This window comes from Microchirus variegatus (genome assembly GCF_963457635.1).
Source record: "Microchirus variegatus genome assembly, chromosome: 10".
In the NCBI taxonomy this organism is placed as follows: domain Eukaryota; kingdom Metazoa; phylum Chordata; class Actinopteri; order Pleuronectiformes; family Soleidae; genus Microchirus; species Microchirus variegatus.
In genome coordinates this window covers 14,853,334-14,879,430 of record NC_139811.1, presented here as the reverse complement: position 1 = coordinate 14,879,430, position 26,097 = coordinate 14,853,334, and the positions used below count along the sequence as shown (strand labels likewise).

Here is a 26,097-nt window from a genome sequence, read left to right as displayed (position 1 = left end):
TGCCATATGCACCATTGGAAACCTTTGCATGGTTTGCCAAGTTGAAACAAACAAACAAAAAAATTGGAAATGGCTTACAGGGATCTTTGAGACCAACAAATATAACAACTCATTTAATTACATGTGTAATGTAAAAAGTCCCTGTGTGTTTAAAAACATGCAGAGGTTAAACTGGACACCCTAAATTGCCAGTAGGTGCAAGTAAATGATTGTTCGCCTCTACAGTATATGTGGCCCTGCAATATACTGGGTTGACCTGTCGTGGATGGATTAAGAGATCGACAATGGATATGCAAAATATGAATTAAACCACTGGTTTTCCGTCATAGCCGAACAAATCATAGAAAACTAATTTCAGTACACATAGCTTTAAAATTTAAGATGAACATAGAGAACAGCCATCACTGAAAAAAAATATCCAAGTGACAGTAATAAAGCTCCAGTTTTACTCATCAGGATTGCATCACTTCAATAACAAGTGGCACTAAAGGGTGATTCTCATAAAATCTTTAATGGAGGTGATAACATGCAAAACATTGACATAAAAACTTGAAATACTCCTTTTTAAGAATGGCAAATTCAAAGAGGTTAACAAGAGGCCTTTAGATATGATGTAAATGTGGTCATCGGAAAGAAAAAACAACCCCACTACTGCAGCAAAAATATCAGAACTGTTGAAATGTTCACACTGCACACGCTGGGTTAACAAATGAAATGTCACAACCAGTTGAAGTGCCGGAGGATTCTCGTGCCAGGTAACTGCTCTCTGCTCGTCCGTGTGTGACGAGTGCAATCATTGTTCAATCGGTCATCATTTCTTTTGCACTTATGACTGGATTGCACTTAAGACAGAAACAAGGACTGTGCTATATCTCGGCATTGTATTGAATTCATAATAAAGCCACAGAACAGTCGCATCAAGAACAGCTTCTCTAACACAGTAAGCTAAAGAAAAGATTGCATTAAAAGTTTAATTCCAAATTAGATCAATTTGAAAATACGGACTAAACGACTGAAGGCATTTATGTAAAAATATTTTAATTGGTTACCCTTTAAACCCAGTTTTTAATGTATTCATATATTGTAACGCATCAAATTGTTGGCCTCTTTCAAATGTCAAGACAACAAATTAAAAGGTTAAAAAAAAGAAAACACTGTGAGAAAATGGGAATTCTCTACATCAGGCACTCGGATACATTACTCTTTATCTCACTCTTTAATAAGACTGTACATTTGTGCATTTCATTACTAAGTCAAACAAGGTATTTCTCAAGAGACAACCCCCTTTGTGACATTATAAAAGTAAAAAAAAAAAAACACATCCACCTCACATGTAAAAAAAAAAAGAAAAGAAAGAAAGACAGGAAAGAAAAAGAAGCCTTTTCTCCTACAGCAATGGAAAGAAGTTTAAGGCAAGATGCTGAACACAAAAATCCAAAAGTTGATCTGGGATGATTTTTGTTCAGCTCTGGTGTTTGTTGGCATTTACCAGTTCAATCATCAATCCTCAAGAGGACTAGTGTTTTTCCCTGTTGGTTGACTCTCCGTCCCAGGCGTCCTTTGCTATAGGTCACGAGAATTCCAAGATGTCATCTCCGCACTCCCCGAGTCTACTGGAAGTCACCTCCTTTTTTACGCAGGCAGGCTTAGCTTCTTGCCTTTCAACACTGTGGGAGAGGGAAAACGTTAAAAGGTAATGTAGGAACCTAAGCACCAGAGTTTCTTTTTTCAAAGAAGTTTCAAAGAGGAGGCACTCAAAACCCCATCTATTCCACATGATTATATTCTCTTCTTGTTCACAAATTAACTTGAGCTCATTAACTTAAAGGTGCATTATGTAATAAATCTAAAGCAACTGGCCATAAAATCCTCCTATGTCACAGAGACTCAGGAATAATGTTCATATAACATACTGGACTCAAAAACAGTACAAACTATATAAAATAAAATAATAATATAAAATAATAATAATAATAAAAATATTTGCATTAAAAAGAAATGTTTTGTTTAATCATGTTTATATTTTGAAATCATGTTTTGGCATGTGGCGCCACCTACCGCCGTCTACCAATCATTGCAGTCAGTAGAGTCTCAGCTGCCGAGCAACCACGAGTTGCCAGTTACGTCAGAAAAGGAAACCTAAAAGACCTCTGTATTTTGAATTTGAACGTAGTAACCGTTTTTGGCCACATTCTTATATATGGCACCTTTAATATTTTTCAACCCGGTTCTTTCATGTATAGATTAACTAGCTCACATATAATGTGATAGGTGGGATAATATTATTCTATATAATTCTTGTCATGACACAAGTCATTTTGTTGCCTAAGTTTTATATCTCTACAGTTTAATCTGTATAATCTAGTGCTTGTTTGAATGGATGATACCGTTTAAGAACTCACCTTTGGTGACATAAAGGTAGAAGAAGTCGCAGTAGAGGACAGTTTGGACCAAACCAGCCACAATAGCAATCATGTCAAAGAAGCCCTCAAAGTAGAAACGCCAGATCCAGTTGAAGAGGTAGAGGGCTCGATACAGGCCCAGGCAGAACAGATAGTGGGTGGTGATTGTCTCCGCCTCGCCCGTCTTGCTGATCATGAAGAGCTGAGGCAGAATTGCCACAGACTCCAGGTAGATGGAGAATGTCCAAAGGATCTGATAACAGAAGTTATATGTCATCATGCAGGAATACATTCTATCACATACAGATTGCAGCACAGGAGGCTGAACCCACCTCTAGCAAGGCAAAGTCATGGTTGATGAGAACAGCAAGACCTCCAACAGGAACAATCAGGAACTCCACGCGGAAACTGTCGTGGTTGCCATCGTACGTAGCCCTAAATTTCGCGTAGATCAAATAGACTGTGGCATATGCACAGCCGATGTAGATCACCTGGTAAACAACACAAAACCATTCCTCACATCAATCAGGGTGCACTGGTATAAAAGGCTACTGGTCTGGGCTGAGCTATAACTGCTGTCTCACCTTCATGCTTGTGTTGTAGAGGGAGATGAAGGAGGTGAGCAAATCCAAGTAGCGTGTGGTGAACACAATGGCAAACAGGATCTGGCTCTTTCCAGAGATACCTTTAACACAAATATCAAGCACATTTTTCAGTTCGGTTAAAGGTGCACCACAGTCATGAGCACTTCAGATATGCTTCTCTAGTAGTATGGGTGATTAATTACACTTATGATATTATGCCTTGTTGATCAGCGACATCAAATGCAAAAATTGTGAATATTTCATATCGACAGTATGTCAGGATAGTGTCGGGATAGTAGCATAACAGAATTTCCTTCTTTCTGGGCGGGAGTGGGAGGACCATGAACTGGGGGTGGGTGGATTTGAGGGTGGGGGATTGAATGTGGTTCAATGCTGCTTATTTGTTGTCTTAGATGTATTTCTGTTTGTTTGTTTGTTTGTTTTTTGGATAAATTATAAAACAGAATTAAAAAAAACTTGATAACAAATTGTGAATATTTATCAGATATCTAGTGTGTGTGATTGCAAACGTAAGCATAAAAGCAGGTATTTTATTAAGGTAGGGCTGGATGACAGATCCAAAAAGTGAGTGTGCTTTGAAACTTCTTTACAAACCCTTGTCAAACAGAGAAGCACTTCACAATTCTGACAAAAGTAGTAAGCATGTGTGCTAACTCAAACCGTTTGTACAGTGCGTAAACATTACATCAGTATATACTAAACCTCTAATATTGACACTGAATTAAATTTTATTGCAATAATAAATACATTTTCGCCCAGGCCTATGTGAAAGGAAATGAGTAAATTTAACCTGCACATCAGCAGAAGACGATAAATACTGCATATTTGTATTTCTGACCTTTTTGCACACAAATTATCATCACACCACTACCTAAACTACTATCTACTATCTAACCACTATCTTTATTTTGAGTGAAGACAATGGGAAGAGATAATAGATGCAATGCAAATTAGGTGATCATTGGAGTTTAAAACATCATTTTTAAATCAACGTTGGGACATTCCATCACCTTCAGAACAGCAGACACGTCCTCATTCTATAAAGAAAGCAAGGGCAATATAGTTTACTTCTAAATTACGCCTGCATTCACATCATATGTGGCCACCAATGGACTGTTTCATCAGCCTCTCTTGGTAGGTGTTCCATTCCTCTGTGTGAATGGTATGTGGGCATTATGATTCAGAACAGGGTTTGGGGTAGACTCCCTACAGATCACCCATCAGGTCCTATGGTGTTGGCCAGAGTCAATATTTAGTGTCAGCACTCCTCGCCTCTATAACAGCCTTTCTTACCCCTTTAGCTAACATTCTCTTGAATCATTATACTACTTTCTATTTCATACTCTTTGTATTGCAACCTTCAACAATACGATGCTGTATGATTCATTTGTTCAATTGTCGTGTTTTTTTTAGAGACTGTGAAGTCAGTTGAGGCAACTTGGTGACTTTGATGTATATAATATGATTTTAAAGACAATGCCACAAAATGGCAATTTTCAACCGACACTAAACGTAAACTATTGATGCATAGTATCTAATGTAAACACAGCAATCAAACCATTATCTGTGGCCTAATGTAACCCCTAAACTTTGAACCTAAAGAGTACTTTACTCCACATGAGAAATCAGTAGTGATGAGAAGATGGTTTTATTCTTAACACATTTTTTTTTACAGATGTTCATGAGCAGAATAACACAAACAAGCATTTTGTAAAGATGGATACAATTATTCGGATGTGCTTGTGGAGATATTCTCTGATGAAGATTTCCCATTGAACATAATATTGTATATTCTTTACAAAAGAAATTGAGCACTTATATTATTCACATGGCCATAGTGTAGTTGGGGGTGCACGTTTAACGAGAACATCATCACATTTGGAATTGTCAGGGAGGATAGCAGGGCAGAAGTTTGATAAAAACACTAAGAATTTTATCCAATCAAATGGAGCAAAACACAACATTTACAGGTGGTTGTTAAGAGAGAGTTGGCTTCATATCACAAGACACAGAAGCTAATAAAAGACAGAGGAAATAATATTGAATAATATTACTGATGCCTTCAAATTGTTTAAAGTGACCCGTTAACGCGTTTCCCCTGTTTCTTGTGCGGTGTGCGTTTAATTGTATTTTATTTTCACTTCGCATTGATACGTGTTTAGTTTAATATAAATGTCAGTTATGGGTTATTTACCTTGTACAGTATGCCAAATGTTATACATACAAAATAATGAAAAGTAAAGGTTCGCTACTTCCGACCGGTGTTGTAAGAACGCCACGTCAGAGGCCAGACCAAACAAGTCGAGCACTGAACATCAAGCACTTGAGAAGTAGCGTGTGTGTGGCAAATAAAGTATTTCTAATACAACTTTGTATTATTATCCTTATTCGTGTATTAATGTGCAGACACTTAACTGTGTAGAGACTCCCTCAACCAGCAGTTTAGCTAACAGAGTGAACTTCCACGAAGACAGCTACTGCTATGCTACATTCGGATTTAGATGCTACTTATGTCGATAAAACATTCAACCACACATATGCTGTTTAATCTGCGGTAGAACTGAGGGCAGCACACAGTGCAAACAAGTGTTTATTAAAGTTATGAACCAGTGAGCCCACTGACTGCTAACGCTTGTAGCCAACGGGTCAAATGAATGAGTGGGGAAACGTTAGCTAGCTGCATTAGAGCGTACAGAGTGAGGCGGGACAAGGCGTTTAAAAGCAGCCACTTTGGCATTCAAAGAAATGCAACATCAACCTGAAAAGTCAGGGAAACCATGGTGTAGCATGTCCATGACGAACAGCAGCAGTGACTTACCTGCACACGACCTGCTTTTCCATATTTTTTGTAGCAGGATGATGATAGCAGCCAGATGGGAGAAGTCCGCAATCCCTCTGAAGACGTTCATGGCTGCAGCAGGAACAGCTCTCACAGACACAGCGGTGAAGCTTACAGAGACGTGTCCTCAGAAATAAGTCCACGCGTGGAGCTGTGAGAAGGGTCCTCGGCTTAAAGTTAGTAGCAAACAGAGATGTGGGTCTCGACAGGATTGAAAATATGGCGAAAGTGCAGGTCGACGTGGAAGGGGGCGTGGGAAATCACAGGGGGCGAATTTGATTGGAGCAAAAATGTGATTGACAACACGACATGAGCCGCCTACCACGAGCTGGAAACTGAAAACTTGAGCTTCTTGCCACAAGGAGCAGTGGCGTACACAGAGGGGGGGGGGATCCAGTGATTAAAATGGATCCAGTGATTAAAAAAAAAAAAAACATTTAATTATAATAATTTTATAATATTAAGAGGACGCATCACATTGATAGGTGGGTGCCTTCCTAGTAGAGAAAAGTGATGCATTGCCTAACAAAATGCCCTTGTAACTTTGTATTTTGATTGTAATTTCAGATATCTAGTTCTCATTGTGTATTAACATCAACAGACAAAGAATCTGAGAGAAAAAAAAATCTTTGTCTCAACCATAAAATCCCCTTGATTCCATGAGGCATCATGAACGTATCATGCTGCTATAAATACAGCGACATGCCTCATGTTTATGAAAACCCAGAGTTAGCACACAAGTAGGAAGTAGGGATTGAGTGCTGGGGGAAGTTAGACAACATCATGCAAGTAATCATGAGATCACTCACAAGCTGTCAAGCGTCGGACATGGAGAAGCTGTTATGGATTTCTCTCGTCCTCACCAACCTGCCAACAGGTAAAAATTATTTTCCCACATGTGATCTGTCATTGTACAAAGGCATCACAGCTCATGGATGTTATACTGCAATGGTTATTATTAAAAACTTCTGGGCCTAGAAAACAGTATTATTTGACATGTCACAAATGTCTTTTTTTTCATATTTCTTTCCAGAGAGCATGCAAAAAGTAAATAGCTGCTTCCAGCCACAGAGGGTGATCTGGCAGGAACCAGGAAAAGTCATTAATTTGCCTTGCCGTGTCAGTTCAGACTGCTTAGCCGGTGGCGTGCATTATGAGTGGTTTCTTTTCAAAGAACACTCACATCATCGGCTCAACCTGGGGGATAATCCTCTCAAATACACATTGAATGGAACATCTTTACGCATCAAGTCACTTCAGAAAAATGACAGTGGAATCTACCACTGTGCGGCAGTGTCGTTTGAACTCACTGCGGAGAGTGCTACACAGCTTGTTGGGCTGGGTACAGTCCTCACTGTGATGGGTAAGAACTTGGCACACACACGTGTTTGGATGTTTTGACAGAGGTTTGACGATGGACCTTTCTTTTGTTTTCAGGACATGTTAAAACAGTGGCAAGCAACATTCTTCTATGGTCATCATTTGTCCTGTTAGTCATCTACAGCATGGCAATTGTGACGCTCATCATTTTTAAAAAGGTACAACTACGTCACTATATTCATTTCAAATTCAAATGAGATCTTAAAATATGTATTTTTAATGCTTTCTCTCTTTGTTCTAGCACGGCTGCGAGGTAAGTTTTTGCAGAACAATGTGCAAAACTGACAAGGCAGTAGATAAGTGAATGATTTTCTCTTTTAATTTGTACATGATGTTTAAACTCTGAACTAAATTGGGAAAGGCCCACAGAGGGGAATACAGGAACAGGAACAAGGTCTCTTAGAAATCTGGTTGTGAAAAGACAAGAGCAGCTGAATTTCAATACTGATATTTACAGTAGGTGGTGATAATAAATGTTGGAATTCTTTTCTCAAACAGAACACCTCAACTAAAAAAGAAAAGTTCCATGATGTGCTGCAAGAAATGACCAGCAGAAGGAACTTGGAAAATGGCGAACAAACTGTGGCCCAAATCAGTCTCCAAGCTGAGGTAAATTGTGTTGCAGCAAGTTATGGTTGAGATTTAGTCAACAGGCAGATTGGGTAAAACACCACTTCTGCATGTCACGTTTCCTGTTGCTCTAGAGACAATTGTCCCTTTTTTTTTGTTACAGGCTGCAAATTCCACCATCAACAGCCCAGCTGATGACATCTATCAAAATGTTTAACTGATGGTCAAAGACATTAATTGGCAGCCAGACCTTTGTCTTGTTTTTCAACTGTGGGAAATGCTGAAGCCATGAATCACCAGGACCACACATTTTTTTGGATTCTGTGGATTCTAACTCTATTTGGAACACGTTTCTTCTCAAAAAATGGCAGTAGCAGTGTGCACAAACATTGGACGGAAGATGTAAATTGCACCTTCAGGAATATGGAGTTGAATTGTGCATTTTCAGGATACATCAAGTGCAGAGAGATGAGGAATAAGTCTGTTAGGACAGACTGCACAGGAGCAGTTGCAGTCCATGTCCTGGAGGATTCAAGCTGATTGTTAATAAAAGCAATAGTGGAGCTGTGTAGAAATGTTTAAATCATATATTTAGGAAAACAATCCAGAAAATGCAAGGGTATATTTTGTATATATGAAGTTCGTCATTATTAATTATGTAATGATAAAACGGTGCATTATATATAATCTAGCAGTCCAACCACCCATCCATTTTCTACCACTTTATCCTCAACACAAGGGTCATGGAGGAAGCTGGAGCCAATCCCAGCTGACATGACATGGGGCGAAAAGCGAGGTTCACCCAGGATAGATCATCAGTCCATCACAGGGCCAACATACAGACACAACCATTGTCAATTTTGAGTGTGGGAGGAGACTTGAGTACCCAGAGAGAAGCCACATGCTCACGTGAAGAACATGCAACAGGCCCTGATTTGAATCAGGATCCAAAACCAGTGAGCTTCTGGCTGCGGGGCAGCAATGCTAGCCACTGCACCAAAACTGCCAGTTTTAGCACACAACGTCATGTCGACACATTCTGCTCAGGGATGTTCTTTTCGTCCTAGGTTGCAATGGTGAATATTAATATATGAATTTTGTAAATGTAATGTGAAACGTTACCAATTTGACAAAAACCTCCATTGCCTCTTGCTCATAAGAATGGCCACTGACCACCTTGATCACAGGCATATATATATACACACACATAAGATAATAATGTAATTTACCGTACCCTAGCTAGGGACATTTGCTTCTTGCTGGCACCATGTAAATATGCTGTTTCTGACACAATTGTATACGCTTAGCAAGGGACACATTCATGACTTTTTACTCTGCCTTAAGTGATTGTATTATTACAGACCACAGGAACATGTAAGGGGGTAACCTTGGTAACTAATGTGCTTTTAGTTTTTCTCCATCCTTCAGATGGCGCATTGTCCCAAGGCATAAAACCAAACTCAACCCTGGGATGTGAAAGTCCTCAAAGAAAAGAAAGTGTGTTTTCTTTTATTATTTTTTATCGAGCACTTATTGCACAGTATATGACAAAACATAGGGTTCAACAGTTGTCGGTGTCCAGGTTCACCAAGAGCTGATGTATAGGCCATAAAGACATATCATTTACATTAATAAAGTAAAATAACAGTTTATATCACTTCAGTTCCATTTGAAGATTGTGCCACAGTGTGTTTTGGTCCACTAAGGATTAAACAGCATGAGCATATAAAGTGCTTGTCAAAAGCTTAATAGTTGGCTTTTGGAATCCACAGAATTACTTGCAATGATCATCAACATTCATTTCTCCATTTTTGTTTCCCCTCATGTCAAAATGTACATTTACATTTAATTTAGATAGTGACCCACAAGCCCACAGAGAGGAATATTTATCTGCATGAAAACATACATTCATAAACACCATTACAACCCAGGATTCTGCAAACATTACTTTCAACATGGTCTCTGAAAAGTACTTGAGAATTTTCCCAAATGCTGGTTTAGGGATTGTAGAACAGCTCAGCTGCCTCCGAGAGTTGAGTGCACAGAAGTTAGCCATCGATATACTTTGCTTCGACTGTGTGACTTTGCCTGATAGAGAAAGGCTTCCAAGCCAGGACTTGTGCTCCGGCGATAAACATTGGCACCACACACACCAAGTAGAACATCACACTATGGAGGCTTTCCAAGTCACTGGAAAGAAGAAAAGACTCAGTGTTGGTATGTTTACTTTGTAGCTGCACTGATTTAGACATCACAGTTGTAGTTACTACCTCTGCCAAGGCCTGGGTTTATCTATAAGTTTGTTCCTCTGTTAGCAACTTCCTGTCCATAGTTTTTGATGGATCAATTTGCCTTTTTGTGATAGGTTGGCGATCACCCAAGTATGCTTCCATTAAATTTAGGTAAGAATCTACCCACTGATGATGTCACAAAGAGGGCAATAACATTTAGTATTTGTAAGTAGGACCAGACTAAGTTTAATTTGATAAGATCCAGACAACAGATGACTCCCATTACAAGTTCATATGCATACAGTATATCTCAGCAACATCTTAACACATCAGGATTCATATCAATGGATCCATATGTAAACATTTCAGGTGCAAGTAAGTAAAACTCTTACTTGTTTAAGTCTTGGCGGAGGTCCGTTTGAAACTGTAAGTGTGACCTCTATTTGGACATTTAAAAAGCAATAAAGTGTCAGTACCTTGGATTTGCATCCTTTGCTAAGTCCTTCAGCTTTTCATATCCAAACTGATTGACGATACTGAGCACCAACATAGGAGCCAGAGAATGACCTGGCTTAGTGAAGAGAGCATTTGTCCCAAACACCATAGAGGAGAGAGGGGCACTGCAGAAAAAAGAAACGTCGGATTAGACATGTTTTAATTTATCAGATAACCACTGTTCAATTTATCTTTAAATAGGCAGAAAATGCTATAATCATAATCATGCATTGTGTGTTGATGAGCCAGTTTTCTTTACCTCCGCTTGTACTGCTGCATGTCCTTGTCAATGATGTCAGCCAAAGGCAGCCCAAAGAGACTGAAGGCTGCTTGGATTAGGACCCTGCATACAGTAGAAGATGAGGGCGAAAGAGCAAATATGATTCAAGTGAAGTGACACAGTGAACATATATATATATATATATATATATATATGTTATTTTTATTTAATTATTTATTTATTTTTAAATGGACCTATGTCAATAAAGTCTTACATGTTGGTGGTGAGAAAAAATGCCAGAATGTAGTAGTGCTGATGGCCAAGCACTAGCATGACAGCTGCCATCCCTGCTTCAATGTAGAAGGTGTAGAGGATAATCTGGTAGTAGCCAATGCTATGCAGCAGTCTCTGACAGCTCAACACTAACAACTAAAAACAAAAATCAGAGACAACAACGTGAGTGAAGGACATGCAACACGGATGGAATTAGCCATGTGAAATTGTCAGTATAGACACATAATTATTATTATAGTTATTACTGCAGCACCAGCGCTATAACTCCTATTATTAGTGATTGGCAGCACAATACCTGTGGACAGATGAATCCTGCTCCATACATGATGCTCTTGGCCAAGGGCGGAAGCACATCTGGAGGAATCAAGTGCTCAGCAAATATCATTGTGAAGTTGTTAAAGAAAGACAGCATGAAGACCTGGAAGAAGTTCATGAGCACAAATAGCTGAAAGTCCCGATTGGTCAGGATTTGCCAGATTTGTGTTCTTAACATGGAGATGGACAACACTGATTTATGGGATGTCTCATCAACACACCCAGAAACATCGGACTCTGATCCTTTGTCGTCATAGCGGCTGTCACTGTGGAAGCCCGTGTAGAGCATGCAGACGCAGCTTAGGACAGCAACTAGCACTGTGAAGGCTTTGAAGGATTTGAAGTCCTCCATGTTATTGGACAGCACACCACAGAAAAGGACACTGGAGGAACCAATGAGCGATGCCACCTGGAGAGAGGGCATAAAAGAAGGCTGAAAAGTCATACTTTGCTGGTAAGCGGGGCCACACAGACGGAAAAGGACATAAACAAAGTCCTTACCTGGCTGTACTTTATTAGTCTTAGTCGGTTGTTATGGTTGCTGGAAATCTCTGCGAATAGTGCACATTGTGCCAACAGCACAAAAGTCAGCATGCCATCAAAAGCACAGAGCGTCACCATCAAATGTAGGCCACTCATCCAGTCCCCAGGGGTGTAGGCCCGCCATGGGAACCAGGCTATAAGAAAGGCCAGTGAGTAGAAGGGAGCCCCGTACAGGATGGACAGGCGTCGCTGAGAGCAGCAAGGCACTTTGGAGTTATCTTGCAGATATCCGAAGAGAGGGTCATTGAACGCATTCCACACCATGTACACCACCTGTGGAGAGGACGTGCAAAACATGACTTGAGATAAATTTGAATATTGTTAAAATAATCAATCAATAAATTAATAGTTTATAAGGGGTCATACTAACCTCTATATCAACAACAATTAACCCTAACTTCATTCACAGAGAGCCGCTTTGCAATTTCCACATGTGCGTACAGTTGTGTCCATATTTAAAGCCCAAACTCTGCTCAATGTCTGATTTTGAAAAAAAGGCAGATGAAGTGGGCCGAGACCTGCTTAAGATAGAGCGGGAAAGAGGGAGAGTGGCGCAGTGAGGGGACGTCGTCTGGTAGTGGAATCAGACACCGAGTTGCAGCCTTCTTATGAGGTGCTGCTCACACCTTGCTTCCCATGGTGGAAAGAGAAAGGTGACAAAGCAAGAGCACCTGCGGTTAAAAAACAGGGAGGAGTCTCAGACAATGAGCCTCATGCTTTTTTTAGACAAGAGAGTGATGAAAGAGAGCATCAGTAAACTAGTCGGTGGCAACATTTGAATGCAGTAGCTGGTGTATGACCACAGAGGCAATAGATGTGCCGTTTTTTTGTGTGTATGTGTATAAGTTATAATTTCAATACCTTACACAGTCATATGACAAGTGGTTTTAACATTTAATCATAGACAGGATATTCACTACTGATATCTGCACCGTCAAAAATACAGTTTCAGATATCTGCAATTCAGAGTCAAAATTATGCCACTTTTGCCGTTGATGTGTATGGGGTTTGTCATTATAGATATCTGCAATTCAGTTGCGGATATCGGTGACTGAATTGTAGATATCTCTTATTCCGATATCTTGAATGTCATTGTGACTTATTCACATTCAAAATATCTACAACTTCCTTCTGACCATCTGAAACTTAATTCAAGATATCTAAAAAGGACAATGTAGATATCTGAAAGTGGAATTAGAGATATCTACGATTCATTTACAGATATCCACAACTGAATTGTAGCTGTCCATAATGACCAACCCCAGGTACATGAATGGCAAAAGTAAGTGACGTCATTTACACTAGTAAAAAAAAAAGTAACTGCAGATATCTGAAACTGTAATCTCGACTATTTATGACGTCACAGATATTTACAACAACAGTACTCGTCACAATGAAATGACGACTAGTCAAAATGACGTCACATATACAGTATGGAGGTGTGCACGGATTCGTTGCAATGTTCATGTTGTGTTTCTTGTGCTTTTATGAAACAGCCCTCGCTTTTTTTCCATCTCACTCAATTCATTTACCAAAAAAACACAACAACAGTACATCAGAAAACTACTCACTTGTGATTGGTGGAAAGCTCCCTCTGAGATTTGGTACTTGTTGAGGAAGAGTTTGACATAGTAGAAGCTGAATATATTGTTTATCATGCTTGCTCCCAGTGTGGTCATGGCATAGGCCAGAGCCGCATGATTGATCCCGAAGTGTCTGAGTGCCTTCATTTTTGCACAGTGCACACCTGAGGTTGGTTTCCCTCCACGGCCACAGCAGCTCAGGTGATTTTATAAACAGTCTTGGAAGCAGGAAGTGTTGTCGCTGCACGCAGATGTTGCTTAGCATCACTGTTTAAAGCTATCCACAAAAAAAACAGAGAGTTTGCTCGTTAATCCTAATAAAAATATGTTGCAGCTGCCTTGTTTCTTTGAATATCCACGCATTAAAAGGAGAACGTTCGAAATAACCTCGTCCTAACCTGTTAAACTCGATTTGTATGTGTGTGTGTGTGTGTGTGTCGTGCAGCAGGGCGGAACCCATATCGTAAAAGCAAACACTTGATTGGCCCGAGCCGCAATGACGTTGCACTACTGCTTTGTGATTGGCTGATAGAAAATGCCAATGAAATGAAAACAGGAAGTAAAGAAAACAACCGACAAAAAGTATTTAACGATGTTTTTTCAGACTTCGGGGTAAGTGGTGGTAAAATTTACGTTGGTTAAAATTTAGAAATAATCCAAGATTCATTCATATAATAACAATAATGATAATTACTATAATAATTTCTCACGGCTGCCACCTACCGGATGTTGTCGTGTGTTAGGTTCTTGCCACGTTGCTGTAGAGACTTAACGCCCCTCTCTCACCGGTAGGCTGCAGTTTTTCTACACACAGGGCAGGCTGTCGGGCAACCACACACTCACACACACACACACACACACCTGTGTGTCAGGTTTCAGTCAGGTGGAGTCCTCACTTCAACCCGAGGCTGTATTTGGAGGAATAGTTTGACACGGATGGAGGATCCTGCTGACACTACCCACAAGATCACGGTACACGGTAGGAGCTGCATGTGTGTGTGTGTTTGTGTGAGTGTGTGTTTGTGTGAGTGTGTGTGGTCGCACCCTGTCTCACACTGACCATGTCAACAGCTGCATATTAATAATATAGAGGAAAACACACCAGTTATCAGCTGTGTGCTATTTAAACAGCACACATATATATATATGTATGTAGGATGGGGTTACAAGCCAATGAAGCAAAACTAATAAAGTGATTTATGTCCATATCCAAACAACTAGAAGAATAAACTAAGAAGAAAGAAAATAACAACTACAATGTTTAAGTAAACATCAGCTGCTGTATTGTGTTGAAGTGTATTTGATTAAATTAGTAACAACGTGTCTTATTGTAGTTGAGTTTGTCAGTGAGGGATGGTTATTACTGAAGTCATCCAATGATGCATACGCACAATAACAAAGGGGGGAGAATAAAATAACTAAAGTTTTGCTACACACCATATTGTGGCCTTTAATTTGAACTTTTCTGGCATTATTTATTTATGGATACTTTCTCCAACCTGGCCTGTGTAGACAGGAAATCTAAAACATCCAGTTCAACCACGCACTGATTTTTCAAACCAGCTGCAAAGGAAGTGAAATAATTATCCCTCCGTTCTTCTTATACTGCTTTATCCTACACATGAGGGTCACACGTACAGTATTAGTCCAATTTACCTAATCCCCAAACCTGCAATCTGTGGGAGGAGACCGGAGAACTTAAACTTACAGTGCAAAATTTTCCTCTGAATTCAAACAAAACTACTCAACAACGACAAATGAACACAGTTCTGTGATGTGCTGCTGGAAATTGACAAATTGATCACGAATCAGTCACAGAGTGACAGGTGTTACATTATTGATGAAACACAAAGAACGTCCAAATGGACAGATTAGCGATCCACAGTACATTTACTTTTAATTTAGATAGTGGTGCACTTGTCCATAAACCCACAGAGAGGATCATTTATCTGATTGAAAACATTATACATTCATAAACACCATTACAACCCAGGATTCTACAAACATCACTTTCACCATGGTCTCTGTAAAGCAATTATCAATATTCCCAAATCCCAGCTTTTAAGAATTGTAGAATTTTGAGAGCACTGAGCACAAAAACTAGCCATCAATACACTTTGGTTCGACTGAGTGACTTTGGCGGATAGAGAAAGGCTTCCAAGCCAGGACTTGGACAGCAGCGATACATATTGGCACCACACACACTAAGCAGAACATCACATTATGGAGGCTTTCCAAGTCACTGGAAAGAAGAAAACACAAAGTGTTGGTATGTTTACTTTGTAACTGCACTGAGTTTGACATCACAGTTGTAGTTACTAATTATATATATATATCATTAGATTCAAATGAAATTTGGTGTATGCATGATCTGACTCTGTTTCATTCATATATGATCCAGATAACAGATGTGGTGGCAATTTAATTTTAACATTTATTTCTCCTGGATTTAGTGGATCAAAATGTAGACTTTTCAGGTGCTGGTAAGTAAAACACAGGTGACACAGAATGTTTACGCCTTTGCAGAGGTCTGCACTCTTTGAATGCTCTTCCTTGAAATGGTAAATGTTACAACAAGAAAGTGTCAGTACCTTGGATTTGCATCCTGTCTGAGGTCCTTCAGCTTTTCATATCCAAACTGATTGACGATACTGAGCACCAACATGGGAGCCAGAGAATTAGCTGGCTTAGTGAAGAGAGCGTTTGTCCCAAACACCATAGAGGAGAGAGGGGCACTGCAGAAAAAAGAAAATTCAGATAAAACTTATTTTCATTTATCAAGTAACTTGTAACTTACTTGCAATGATCATCAACAGCAAGGTACCCAGTCCCCCATTGCTGCCCGGACAGACAATGCTACATCACATTGTATGTGAGTGTGAGCGATGGCTGTGCTTTTGTAAGTGTGCTGATGAGCAAGTTTACTTTACCTGCGCTTGTACTCCTGCATGTCCTTGTCAATGATGTCAGCCAAAGGCAGCCCAAAGAGACTGCAGGATGCTTGGCGTAAGACCCTGCATAGAAGATAAGGAATGAAGTGATACAGTGATTTTTTTTATTTATTTTTTTTTTAATGGAGAGTTTTATGAAAGTCTTACAGGTTGATGGTGAGGAAAAATGCCACAATATAGTAGTGCTGACGACCAAGCACTAGCATGACAACTGCCATTCCCGCTTCTATGTAGAAGCTGTAGAGGATAATTTTGTAGTAGCCTACGCCTTGCAGCAGTCGCCGACAGCTCAACACTAACAACTAGGAAGAAGAAAATGTTGTCAGATTAATACATTAAATGCAGGTGTTAGTGATTGGCAGCACAATACCTGTGGACAGATGTGTCCGGCTCCGTACATGATGCTCTTGGCCAAGGACGGAAGCACATCTGGAGGAATCAAGTGCTCAACAAAGATCATCATAAAGTTGTTAAAGAAAGACAGCATGAAAACGTGGAAGAAGTTCATGAGCACAAATATCTGAAAGTCCCGATTGGTCAAGATTTGCCAGATTAGTGTTCTTAACATGTAGATGGACAACACTGATTGATGGGATGTGTGATCACACCCAGAAACTGAATCTGATCCTTTGTTGTCATAGCGGCTGCCACTGTGGAAGCCCGTGTAGAGCATGCAGACACAGCTTAGGACGGCAATTAGCAATGTGAAGGATTGGAAGGATGTAAAGTCCTCCATGTTATTGGACACCATGCCACAGAAAAGGACACTGGAGGAACCAATAAGAGATGCAACCTGGAGAGAGGGCATAAAAGAAGGCTGAAAATTCATGCTTTGTTGGTAAGGGGGGCAGAAAGAAGAAAAAGAAGGACATAAACAAAGTCCTTACCTGGCTGTACTTTATTAGTCTTAGTCGGTTGTTATGGTTGCTGGAAATCTCCGTGAATAGTGCACATTGTGCCAACAGCACAAAAGTCAGCAAGCCATCAAAAGCACACAGCGTCACCATCAAATGTAGGCCACTCATCCAGTCCCCAGGGGTGTAGGCCCGCCATGGGAACCAGGCTATAAGAAAGGTCAGTGAGTAGAAGGGAGCCCCGTACAGGATGGACAGGCGTCGCTGAGAGCAGCAAGGCACTTTGGAGTTATCTTGCAGATATCCGAAGAGAGGGTCATTGACCGCATTCCACACCATGTACACCACCTGTGGAGAGGATGTGCAAAACATGACTTGTGATAAATTGTAGTATTGTTAAAATAATCAACCAGTAAATGAATAATTTGTTTTAAAAATCTATTCTAAATCAACCTCATTCACGGAGAGCCGCTTTGCAATTTCCACATGCGCGTACAAGCCAGCAATTGTGTAACTAAACCGACTCTCTACAGCTAACTCCGCCCAATGTCTGATTTAGAAAAATGCCAAATAAGTGGGCTGAGAGCTGAGTGAGAGAGAGAGGGGAGCAGTGATTGAACATAGTCTTGTCGTGAAATCGGACATCGAGCTGCTCGCACCGTGTTTAGGGATTTAGTTGCACTTTACACAAGGGTCCATGTCGGAGGTCAGTCAGTTGTTCAAAGTATGTGTATTCAATCTCATAATTCCAGTTGTGGTGACGTATCACAAGGAAAATTGCTAACTTAATTATTAGTATTTGAGCGATGACTTGCGCTACCTGTGTGGGAACTGGCAAACTTCAACATACAAGCTAAAGCAAGGGCGTGACACCAACTGAACTGGAGGGTGTTCTGCAATAGGAGGCGGGGCCAGCTCCTCACATGGCCAAGAGTCGAATCGAGTGTCTTGCCCCCTCAACTGGGCTGCTACCCCAAATCAAAATTTGGGGAATTACCAAAAGTGGAGAAAGAAAAAAGAAAAAAATAATCTTTAAAAAAAATTCAAAGTCTATACTATACATATTGTTGAGCCATGCAGAAAGCAGCCTGTATGTTACATAAAAGAAAGAGCAGTTTGTTGATCTTGGTCCGTGGTTGTATTTGTATTGACATTTTGCAAAGGTAAACAGGAGACTGTTGATATAGAGAGTCCCGATCATGCACACGGAATTTTAAAAAGTTAGAAAATGATGTTTTGCATATTTAAATGTATTCATTGTTCACCGGTTTGACCTCCAAAAAACAAAATCCAGAAAACTACTCACTTGTGATTGGTGGAAAGCTCCCTCTGAGATTTGGTACTTGTTGAGGAAGAGTTTGACATAGTAGAAGCCAAATACATTGTTTATCATGCTTGCTCCCAGTGTGGTCATGGCATAGGCCAGAGCTGAAGGATTGATCCCGAAGTTTCTGAATGCGTTCATTTTTGCAAAGTGCACACCTGAGGTTGGTTTCCCTCCACGGCCACAGCAGATCAGGTGATTGTTATCAACAGTCTTGGAAGCAGGAAGTGTTGTCGCTGCACACTGATGTTCCTTAGCATCACTGTTTAAATCTATCACAAAAAACAGAGAGTTTGCTCATTAATCCTTTTCCGTTCCTCCCCGTTTAAGGCTACAAGAGAACTGTGCATGTGCAGGGTGAGACCCACAGCTTATAAGTAAACACTTGCCACGTTGCTTCAGAGACTTAACACACCTCTCTCACCGGCAGGTTGCAGTTTGCTCTTCCTGTTCACACGGCAGGCGGTCCAGCAACCACGCAACACACCTGTGTTTCAGGTTTCAGCCAGGTGGAGTCCTCACTTCAACCCGTGGCTATAAAAACAATGTTGACTGACATGATTTTGGAGGAAGAGTTTGAAACGGATGGAGAATCCGGTTGGCACAACCCACAAGACCTTGAACACGGTAGGAGCTGCACTGCTCTGTGAGTGTGTGTGAGTGTGTTTGTGTGCGTGTGTGTGGTCTCGCATTGACCCCACAAACAGCTGCATAATAATATAGAGAATACATGTACATAATAACAAATGGACTCACACAAACAAATGTAGAGTGGAAGTAAAAGGAAACTAAATTGCATTTAAGCTGGGTACTTTGTCACTCTCTAGTGAGAATTTACTATCATGATTATCCTGCTTAACATAATTAGTGATTGTGTATGTGGTTGCAAAAATTGTAAAAGCATGTACTAATATAGTTTTGTTTTTCTTAGATTCTGAAACCTTCATTTGGTTTGTCAGATTGTTAACAAAGGAAAAGAGATTATCTATAATGCTTCTAATGTCAAGTACATCAACAGTAACAGTGACTTAAATAAGGTGATTGTATTCATGAAGTCACAACCGGAATGATTGGAAATATGATAATAATATATAAATAAATAATGATATACGATATACTAGCTGCTGTTCACAGATGAACTAAGTTCATGGTTGCACAGACTCACAGTGGTCATGTGGTAAGAGCCGAGACATCCTGAGAGCTCTATGTAGCCAGGATTTCCTGAGGCTCTCACTGGTTCTGTGTGGATTGTTTTCCATGAATTGTGAGCTAGACACGCAGATGGTGCACTTCATCAGCGACAAATGTAAGTAACACAAGTTGGACACAATAACAAAGACACACGGCGCTCTAATGTGCATTGAATGTAGCAGAAAATATGAATTCACACACTCTCCCTGAGAGAGAGTATTGGGGGGGAAGGGTCACACAGAGATCCCAAGACATGCCTCAGATTCCCCTGTGATTCACCAGTGTCAAATACGAACAGCATGAGAACAATTGCTTGGGTGTTTTATTGGAAAGTCGTTATACACGTCATTTATAATCACCTACTTCTATTAGTTGCCTGTGTTTGGGCATCGAAGCTGTCTTATGTGTCTCATGTTTACATTTCCCCCCCTCTGGTGCTCTGTCAGATCTCCACCTGGCAGCAGAGCTGGGAAAAACCCTGCTCGACAGGAACCATGAGCTGGAGCAGGCTCTGCAGCAGATGTACTCCACCAACCAGGAGCAGCTACAGGAGATCGAGGTGATAAACGTTAGGAAAGGAATTAATCATTGATGAGAGAGAGAGAGGCATATGCACTTAACAGGATTTATATTTGTGGTTACACTTTCCCCTGTCTAAGTCTGTGGATACATGTTTTAATTAGTCATTTAGTAGAACTAGAAAATATATTATTGTGAGTTTTGTTGTTTCTTGAGTCCACCTTTCAAACAACAGGGCCCAGTTCTTGGTTCGCTCATGGGTTGTCAGTTATAGCTTCTACATAAATACTATTATGCTTCATATTTCAGTCTAAGACATTCCAAGGACGTAGCATTGAGTGGGTCAGCGATGATAAGAGCCTTAATTTGTTTGCATCAGTGAGAGGGCCGGTGGCTTCGGGATTTATTGAGGTTGATATGGTAATCCCCATATGTGTCTCTGACCTTCATCCTCATTCGCTGCTGGTCTTAGTCACTTCACTAATGACTATGTGTCAAAGCCGTGCACACACCTGAACATGGTAATGTGACATAGGGCTGAGCTTCTCTCTGTGTACGTCGGACAAAATGGTTGTATTGATCTCCAACCAGACAAAAGTAATTTAGCCTCTGCCATGAACTCGGCACGTACAAAAACAATTACAAATCAAACTAGATAGATAGATTTTGTAGCATTGGTGCAAATTCGCCAAAAACGTGTCCGTTTTCGCGCTCAATACAAAATGGCGGCCTTCCTGTAGGATTCACAGGACAGTTGTCGCCGACTTTTTTTTATGGCCCAACCTAATGAATGTGTGTACCAAGTTTCGTTCATGTACGTTAAACCTGTCATTTTTTTTTGCCCCTCCCACTTCTAATTTTGCACATTTTTTTTACTGAATCTTTTAAAGACGTACATTTTCACCAGGATTGATGTGGTCGCAAAAATCCATGAGTTTTGGGGTATGTTCAGGCCCTCAAAAATGCGATTAATTTGCCGGAATAAAAAGAATAATAGTAATTCCTTCAGTTTCAAGAGGGTTCTACACACCCTTGGTGCTCGAACCCTAATAACAGGCAAATGTAACCCAGACCTGTGTTTTCTTTCCCTTATGATTTGCCTTTGACTGTTTGGTGATAAAACAAATCTGTCTGGAATGCAAAAACTAACCTTTCAGGTTAATATTTTGTCATGTGTGTGAGGCTACAACTAATGCTAAAGTTTCATCATCAGTTAACCTGTAGATTGTTTCAAATACTTTTATTTATTTATTTTACAAATAAATAAAAATAAATGATATGGCATATGATAACAAAATATAAAATTTTCAGCATTTTAGAGCTCAAGTTAGTGTATTCTAATGACAAATTTTCCCTTACGTTTGTCCAAAAATCCCCTCCAAAAGGCTCAGTCTACAACTATTTAGATCCCAGAAACCCAGTTAAACATGAAATTAGTGGGAACATTTATTTATGCCACAGAGTCATTTAGTCAGGATACCATAACTAAACCTTTGCTACTTCCATCTCTTGTGCTCCAGTACCTCACCAAGCAGGTGGACCTGCTGCGTCAGATGAATGACCAGCACGCCAAAGTATATGAGCAGCTGGACATGGCCGCCAGGGATCTGGAGCAGGGCAACAGGAGACTAGTGCAGGACAACCGACTGTCTCAGCAGAAGATCCTCAGGTCAGTTTATTTGTTAAATTAGATAAAATGACCCTTTTATCTAAATCAGAATTAGAAATCCTTTTGTTTGGTTTCCAGCTACTCCTAATGTCTCACCATCAGCTCCACGTGACTCTCAGTCTGCGGTTTTCTCAGTATCGTATATAGTATATAGCAGTGTTTTGTCGCCCGTGACATTAACATGATACATGCATTTTGTGTCAGCATCTACACATGTGAAGCGAGACTGCTGCAGATATACAGTAACTGATGCTTAAAATGACAAGAAACAGTTTTCAAAAGGTTAAAAAAAAGAAAGATAAACCTAGATGTTCAGGATGACTTCACAGTCATTTCTCTGCTTTTCATCGCAGTCTAACAGAGACCATCGATGGACTTCAGACCCACATGGACGACCTGCAGACAGAGGTGGATGAGCTCAAGGTCGCACAGGCAGAGAGACAAAAGAGAGAGCTGTCAGAGCAACGACGCAACCTCGGAGCACAGAGTGTGTCCTGTCTCAAAGAGCTGTATGATTTACACAATGACAGGTATTTTTGCTTGTGTATGTGTTGTTGTTACTCACCTTGAAATGGTTGTCATGTAGAAATACAGTTTCTGCTGACAACAGGAGCCGTTTTCTTCCTTTATAATAGACCAAATAAGCAAAGGATATTTGAAAGCAGCTCAATACTAAAAGCCTTTTTTAATTATACATACACTACTGTTCAAAAGTTTGGGGTCACCTATACCATTTTTGTGTGTTTTCCATTAAAAGTCACACTTTTATTCATCCAAAGAGTTGCAAAATTAATAGAAAATATAGTCAAGACATTGCACAAGGGTTTTCTAATCATCCAATATAGCAAACCCAATGTACCATGTACCACTGGAGAGATGGTTGCTGGAAATGGGCCTCTATACACCTATGTACATATTCCATTAAAAACCAGACGTTTGCAGCTAGAATAGTCGTTTACCACATTAACAATGTATAGAGTGTATTTCTGATTCATTTAAAGTTATATTAATTGAAAAAAATATAAGCAAATTTCTAAGTGGCCCCAAACTTTTGAACAGTAGTGTATACATTGTTGCTTTAGCTGACTGCCTTTCAAGCCATATACAGTATTTTGGTGTGCTGTGGAAACAATGGTCCACCTAAGATCACACTTTGATGTTGTTTGTTAGGATTATTGTATTAGTAGTAGTATAACAAAAAGGATTTTCAAATGCAGTTTAAATGTTTTCATCATAAATACAATAACACTATATTCAAACTTCCATCATACTATTACCATTGTTACTGTACTTTGACATAAAGTGTTTCCAACGTGATGTCGTTTTTTCTCTTTTTCAAATGTTGGCATTACTTGTCCGTGACCTACCTGTCCTGTCTCAGGTCAGACGCTCTGCGTGTGGACAGTCTCTGGTCACCTCGGGGGTTTTTCCACGACCGAGACGTGGCCTGCCTAAACCCAGAGGAGGAGAACGCAGCTCTCCAGCGCTCCATCCAGACCCTTCAGGCTCAGTTAGCGGTGGAGCGGAGCCGCAGGGACTCGGCAGAGCGGGAAAGTGAGTTGACAATCAGGGAGAACATGAGTCTGGAGCAGCGGCTGTCTCTGATGTCGGGCTGCTGGGCCCGGCAGAAGGAGCTGGAGGGCGAAGTGGAACAGCTGCGGCTTCTGTGGCGCACCGACTGTGCCAAGAGGTCAGGACTGAATTAATTTGTGGACTGTCTCGACTCTCTTTCAGTTTATTTTACAATGTAATGCCACCTTATTTTCTGTTATCTATGTTCTGTGTCAGAATACCAGACCAACTTCTGCTGCCAGACACGGTTTTCTTTGCCTCAGAAGAAAAGCCCAGCCCAATGCAGAGTGACGCAGAGGAGAGGGCGGAAAACGACGAGGAGCGGAGGAGATTGAGTCGACAGAGGTGCAACAGTGACGGCGTTTTGCGAGCTGCAAACCCGGACGACATCCGCCGGGGTCATGAGCAGCTGTGTATAAGGCGAGCGGAGGCAGTGAAACAGAGGGGCATCTCTCTGCTCAATGAGGTGGATGCACAGTACAGTGCCCTGAAGGTGATGTATGCAAGTCATAATAAGATGGTGTGTTGTACAGCATGAGCCTTTTATTATGTCATTCTTCTGCTGCAGACTATGGTTTAAACTAGGGCTGAAGAAAAATGTGAAATTAATTTATTGGAGAGGGGTTTTTTTTAATGGTGATTTGAAAACATATCGTGATATTCTGAAGAAGAAGTTAAAAGTAGCAGTTTTATTTGAAGCACGTTAATTTAATGCCAAAGCTCACATTTGTGGTGTTCTATTCATTTTGGCCCAGGATTTTATTTCATTTTCTTACAGCACCAGTTGGCAAAGCTAAAAATAGACAATTTATTTTGTACTTGGACCTCATTTGTATTTATTTCACCAAAATGTAGCAGTCGACAAAAAACAACAAAAACAACAGTTGTACCTGTTATATGTCACTGTTCCATTCAATGTAGATAAATGTCAGACTATTGATTTTGGAACTATAACTTGTGGGTTTATCGTCTCAAAAAATGTATAATTTAATTGTGATTTAAGGTGGAAAAGAAAATAGAAAATTGCAAAATCAGCACCTTGGTATCCTTTTACATTTGAATTGTGAATCCTCTCAGCTCTAGTTTACAACGGTTACAAAAAATAGAAAGAAAACCACTTCCCTAATATATGAATGTGTGTGTGTGTGTGTGTTTTCTAGGTGAAATATGATGAGCTGCTGCTGAGATGCCATCAGGCTACAGACGGACTCAGCCATAAAGCTGTGCAGACATCCCATATTCCCTTTGCAAGCACCCGGACACGCCGCCGCCTGTCCAGTTCGACCGTGTTGTCTGATCTGACGGTGGCTCTGGAAGACGGCCAGCAGCCCGAGTACAAGGCCCTCTTCAAGGAGATCTTCACGTGCATCCAAAAGACCAAAGAGGACCTCGGCGAGAACAGACGTGCAGACGGGGATAGTATTTATCAAAGCTGTGCCTAGCGATCGCATTTGTTGTTTGTGTCTGTCGACGTTCTTAACGCAGGAAAAACCGCTTTGTGCAGCACAGTGCAGATGCATTAATCGCAGTCGGTGCTTGTGCGTCTTTGACACGCCGCAGTCCTCTTATCTGCTGTCATGTCGATGCACCTATACTTTTGTTAGTCAGCACTGTTCCTTTAATTCCGTCCTTGTGAAACAAACAAAAAAAAAACTCAGTGTTATACAAAGCAGCTGTATGTGTGATGCAAGAATGCAGTCCAGAGTACAAAAAATATCAGAAAGCTATAGAGAGTAAAGAAAAGTATTGCACAGGGAGAAATTTAAGCTTGGATTAACACGTACTAACAGAACTACTTGAATAACTTGATCTCTCTGTATTTGCAAGTCTTACGCTCAACGACGACAGTGTTTAGAGTTTATATAATGTAATGTAACACTTAACCCTTATGTAAACGGAAAATGTTGTAATAGGATAAGAAAAAAATGTGTGTAATAACTAACAGTTTACAGTTAAGTACAGCTTAACAATTGGTGTGAGTTGGGTTTTGTACGTTGGTTCACCAGTTTGAGGGTCATTGGTATGTAAACAGAAAAAATGTTGGTGGACACTGGTGTATTGTTTGCCTGTGTGTGCACTACTTAGGCTCATATGACTGTCAGTAGTACACTGAACAACCCTGCACTTTCATGACTGAAACACAGTTTGTTTTATTTATTTTTACGAGGAAAAATTAAATGTTATTTATTTTCTTTATTGCTTAATCTTTAGAGCAGAGCGTTCAGCTGAGATTAAATGTACACTGAGGTGCTTTTTTTTTCTTCTGTGGTTGTAAATATCCACTCACACAGGTGATTGATAAAAAAAAAATAACAGAGGTAAATGGAACGGCAGACAAAGGTTCACGTGTTATAAATGATTCCTTTTGCCTCAAATTGTTGTCATATTCATTCATTCATTCATTGTTTACTGCTTTATCATCCACATGAAGGTCGCGGAGCCACTGGAGCCAATACCAGCTGACATAGGGTGAAAGTTTGGGGGTCACACGGATAATTCACCAGTCCATCACACAGTCAACGCACAGACAACAACCACTC

The 26,097-nt window shown here is 40.3% G+C and overlaps 5 protein-coding genes across 5 annotated transcripts; 2 read left to right on the top strand and 3 right to left on the bottom strand.

The window, feature by feature from the left end:
• Nucleotides 1–524: 524 nt before the first annotated feature.
• LOC310932448 (ER lumen protein-retaining receptor 2-like) lies at nucleotides 525–5,937 on the bottom strand. Its single transcript, XM_083895771.1, has 5 exons — nucleotides 5,826–5,937; nucleotides 2,987–3,087; nucleotides 2,735–2,893; nucleotides 2,403–2,655; nucleotides 525–1,667 (listed from the first exon to the last, which is right to left on the bottom strand). Exons 1-5 carry the CDS (start codon nucleotides 5,914–5,916, stop codon nucleotides 1,633–1,635), a joined length of 639 nt encoding a protein of 212 aa, XP_083751897.1. The 5' UTR covers nucleotides 5,917–5,937; the 3' UTR covers nucleotides 525–1,632.
• Nucleotides 5,938–6,629: 692 nt separating this feature from the next.
• LOC310932492 (uncharacterized protein) lies at nucleotides 6,630–7,629 on the top strand (the record flags this gene model as incomplete). The annotated part of the gene is made up of 5 exons (XM_083895817.1): nucleotides 6,630–6,723; nucleotides 6,880–7,209; nucleotides 7,284–7,384; nucleotides 7,468–7,479; nucleotides 7,588–7,629. The coding sequence occupies 5 exons, from the start codon at nucleotides 6,630–6,632 to the stop codon at nucleotides 7,627–7,629; spliced, it is 579 nt and encodes a 192-aa protein (XP_083751943.1).
• A 1,910-nt stretch (nucleotides 7,630–9,539) lies between these two features.
• LOC310932966 (transmembrane protein 180-like) lies at nucleotides 9,540–13,747 on the bottom strand. Its single transcript, XM_083896382.1, has 7 exons — nucleotides 13,466–13,747; nucleotides 11,853–12,167; nucleotides 11,332–11,760; nucleotides 11,017–11,171; nucleotides 10,782–10,865; nucleotides 10,504–10,647; nucleotides 9,540–9,986 (listed from the first exon to the last, which is right to left on the bottom strand). The coding sequence occupies exons 1-7, from the start codon at nucleotides 13,622–13,624 to the stop codon at nucleotides 9,845–9,847; spliced, it is 1,428 nt and encodes a 475-aa protein (XP_083752508.1). The 5' UTR covers nucleotides 13,625–13,747; the 3' UTR covers nucleotides 9,540–9,844.
• Nucleotides 13,748–15,577: 1,830 nt separating this feature from the next.
• Nucleotides 15,578–18,747, bottom strand: LOC310932923 (transmembrane protein 180-like; the record flags this gene model as incomplete). The annotated part of the gene is made up of 7 exons (XM_083896327.1): nucleotides 15,578–15,719; nucleotides 16,069–16,212; nucleotides 16,408–16,491; nucleotides 16,576–16,730; nucleotides 16,799–17,221; nucleotides 17,316–17,630; nucleotides 18,589–18,747. The coding sequence occupies 7 exons, from the start codon at nucleotides 18,745–18,747 to the stop codon at nucleotides 15,578–15,580; spliced, it is 1,422 nt and encodes a 473-aa protein (XP_083752453.1).
• A 404-nt stretch (nucleotides 18,748–19,151) lies between these two features.
• cdr2a (cerebellar degeneration-related protein 2a) lies at nucleotides 19,152–24,999 on the top strand (the record flags this gene model as incomplete). The annotated part of the gene is made up of 7 exons (XM_083895815.1): nucleotides 19,152–19,233; nucleotides 20,244–20,356; nucleotides 21,837–21,985; nucleotides 22,339–22,515; nucleotides 23,367–23,675; nucleotides 23,774–24,050; nucleotides 24,718–24,999. The coding sequence occupies 7 exons, from the start codon at nucleotides 19,152–19,154 to the stop codon at nucleotides 24,997–24,999; spliced, it is 1,389 nt and encodes a 462-aa protein (XP_083751941.1).
• Nucleotides 25,000–26,097: the final 1,098 nt, after the last annotated feature.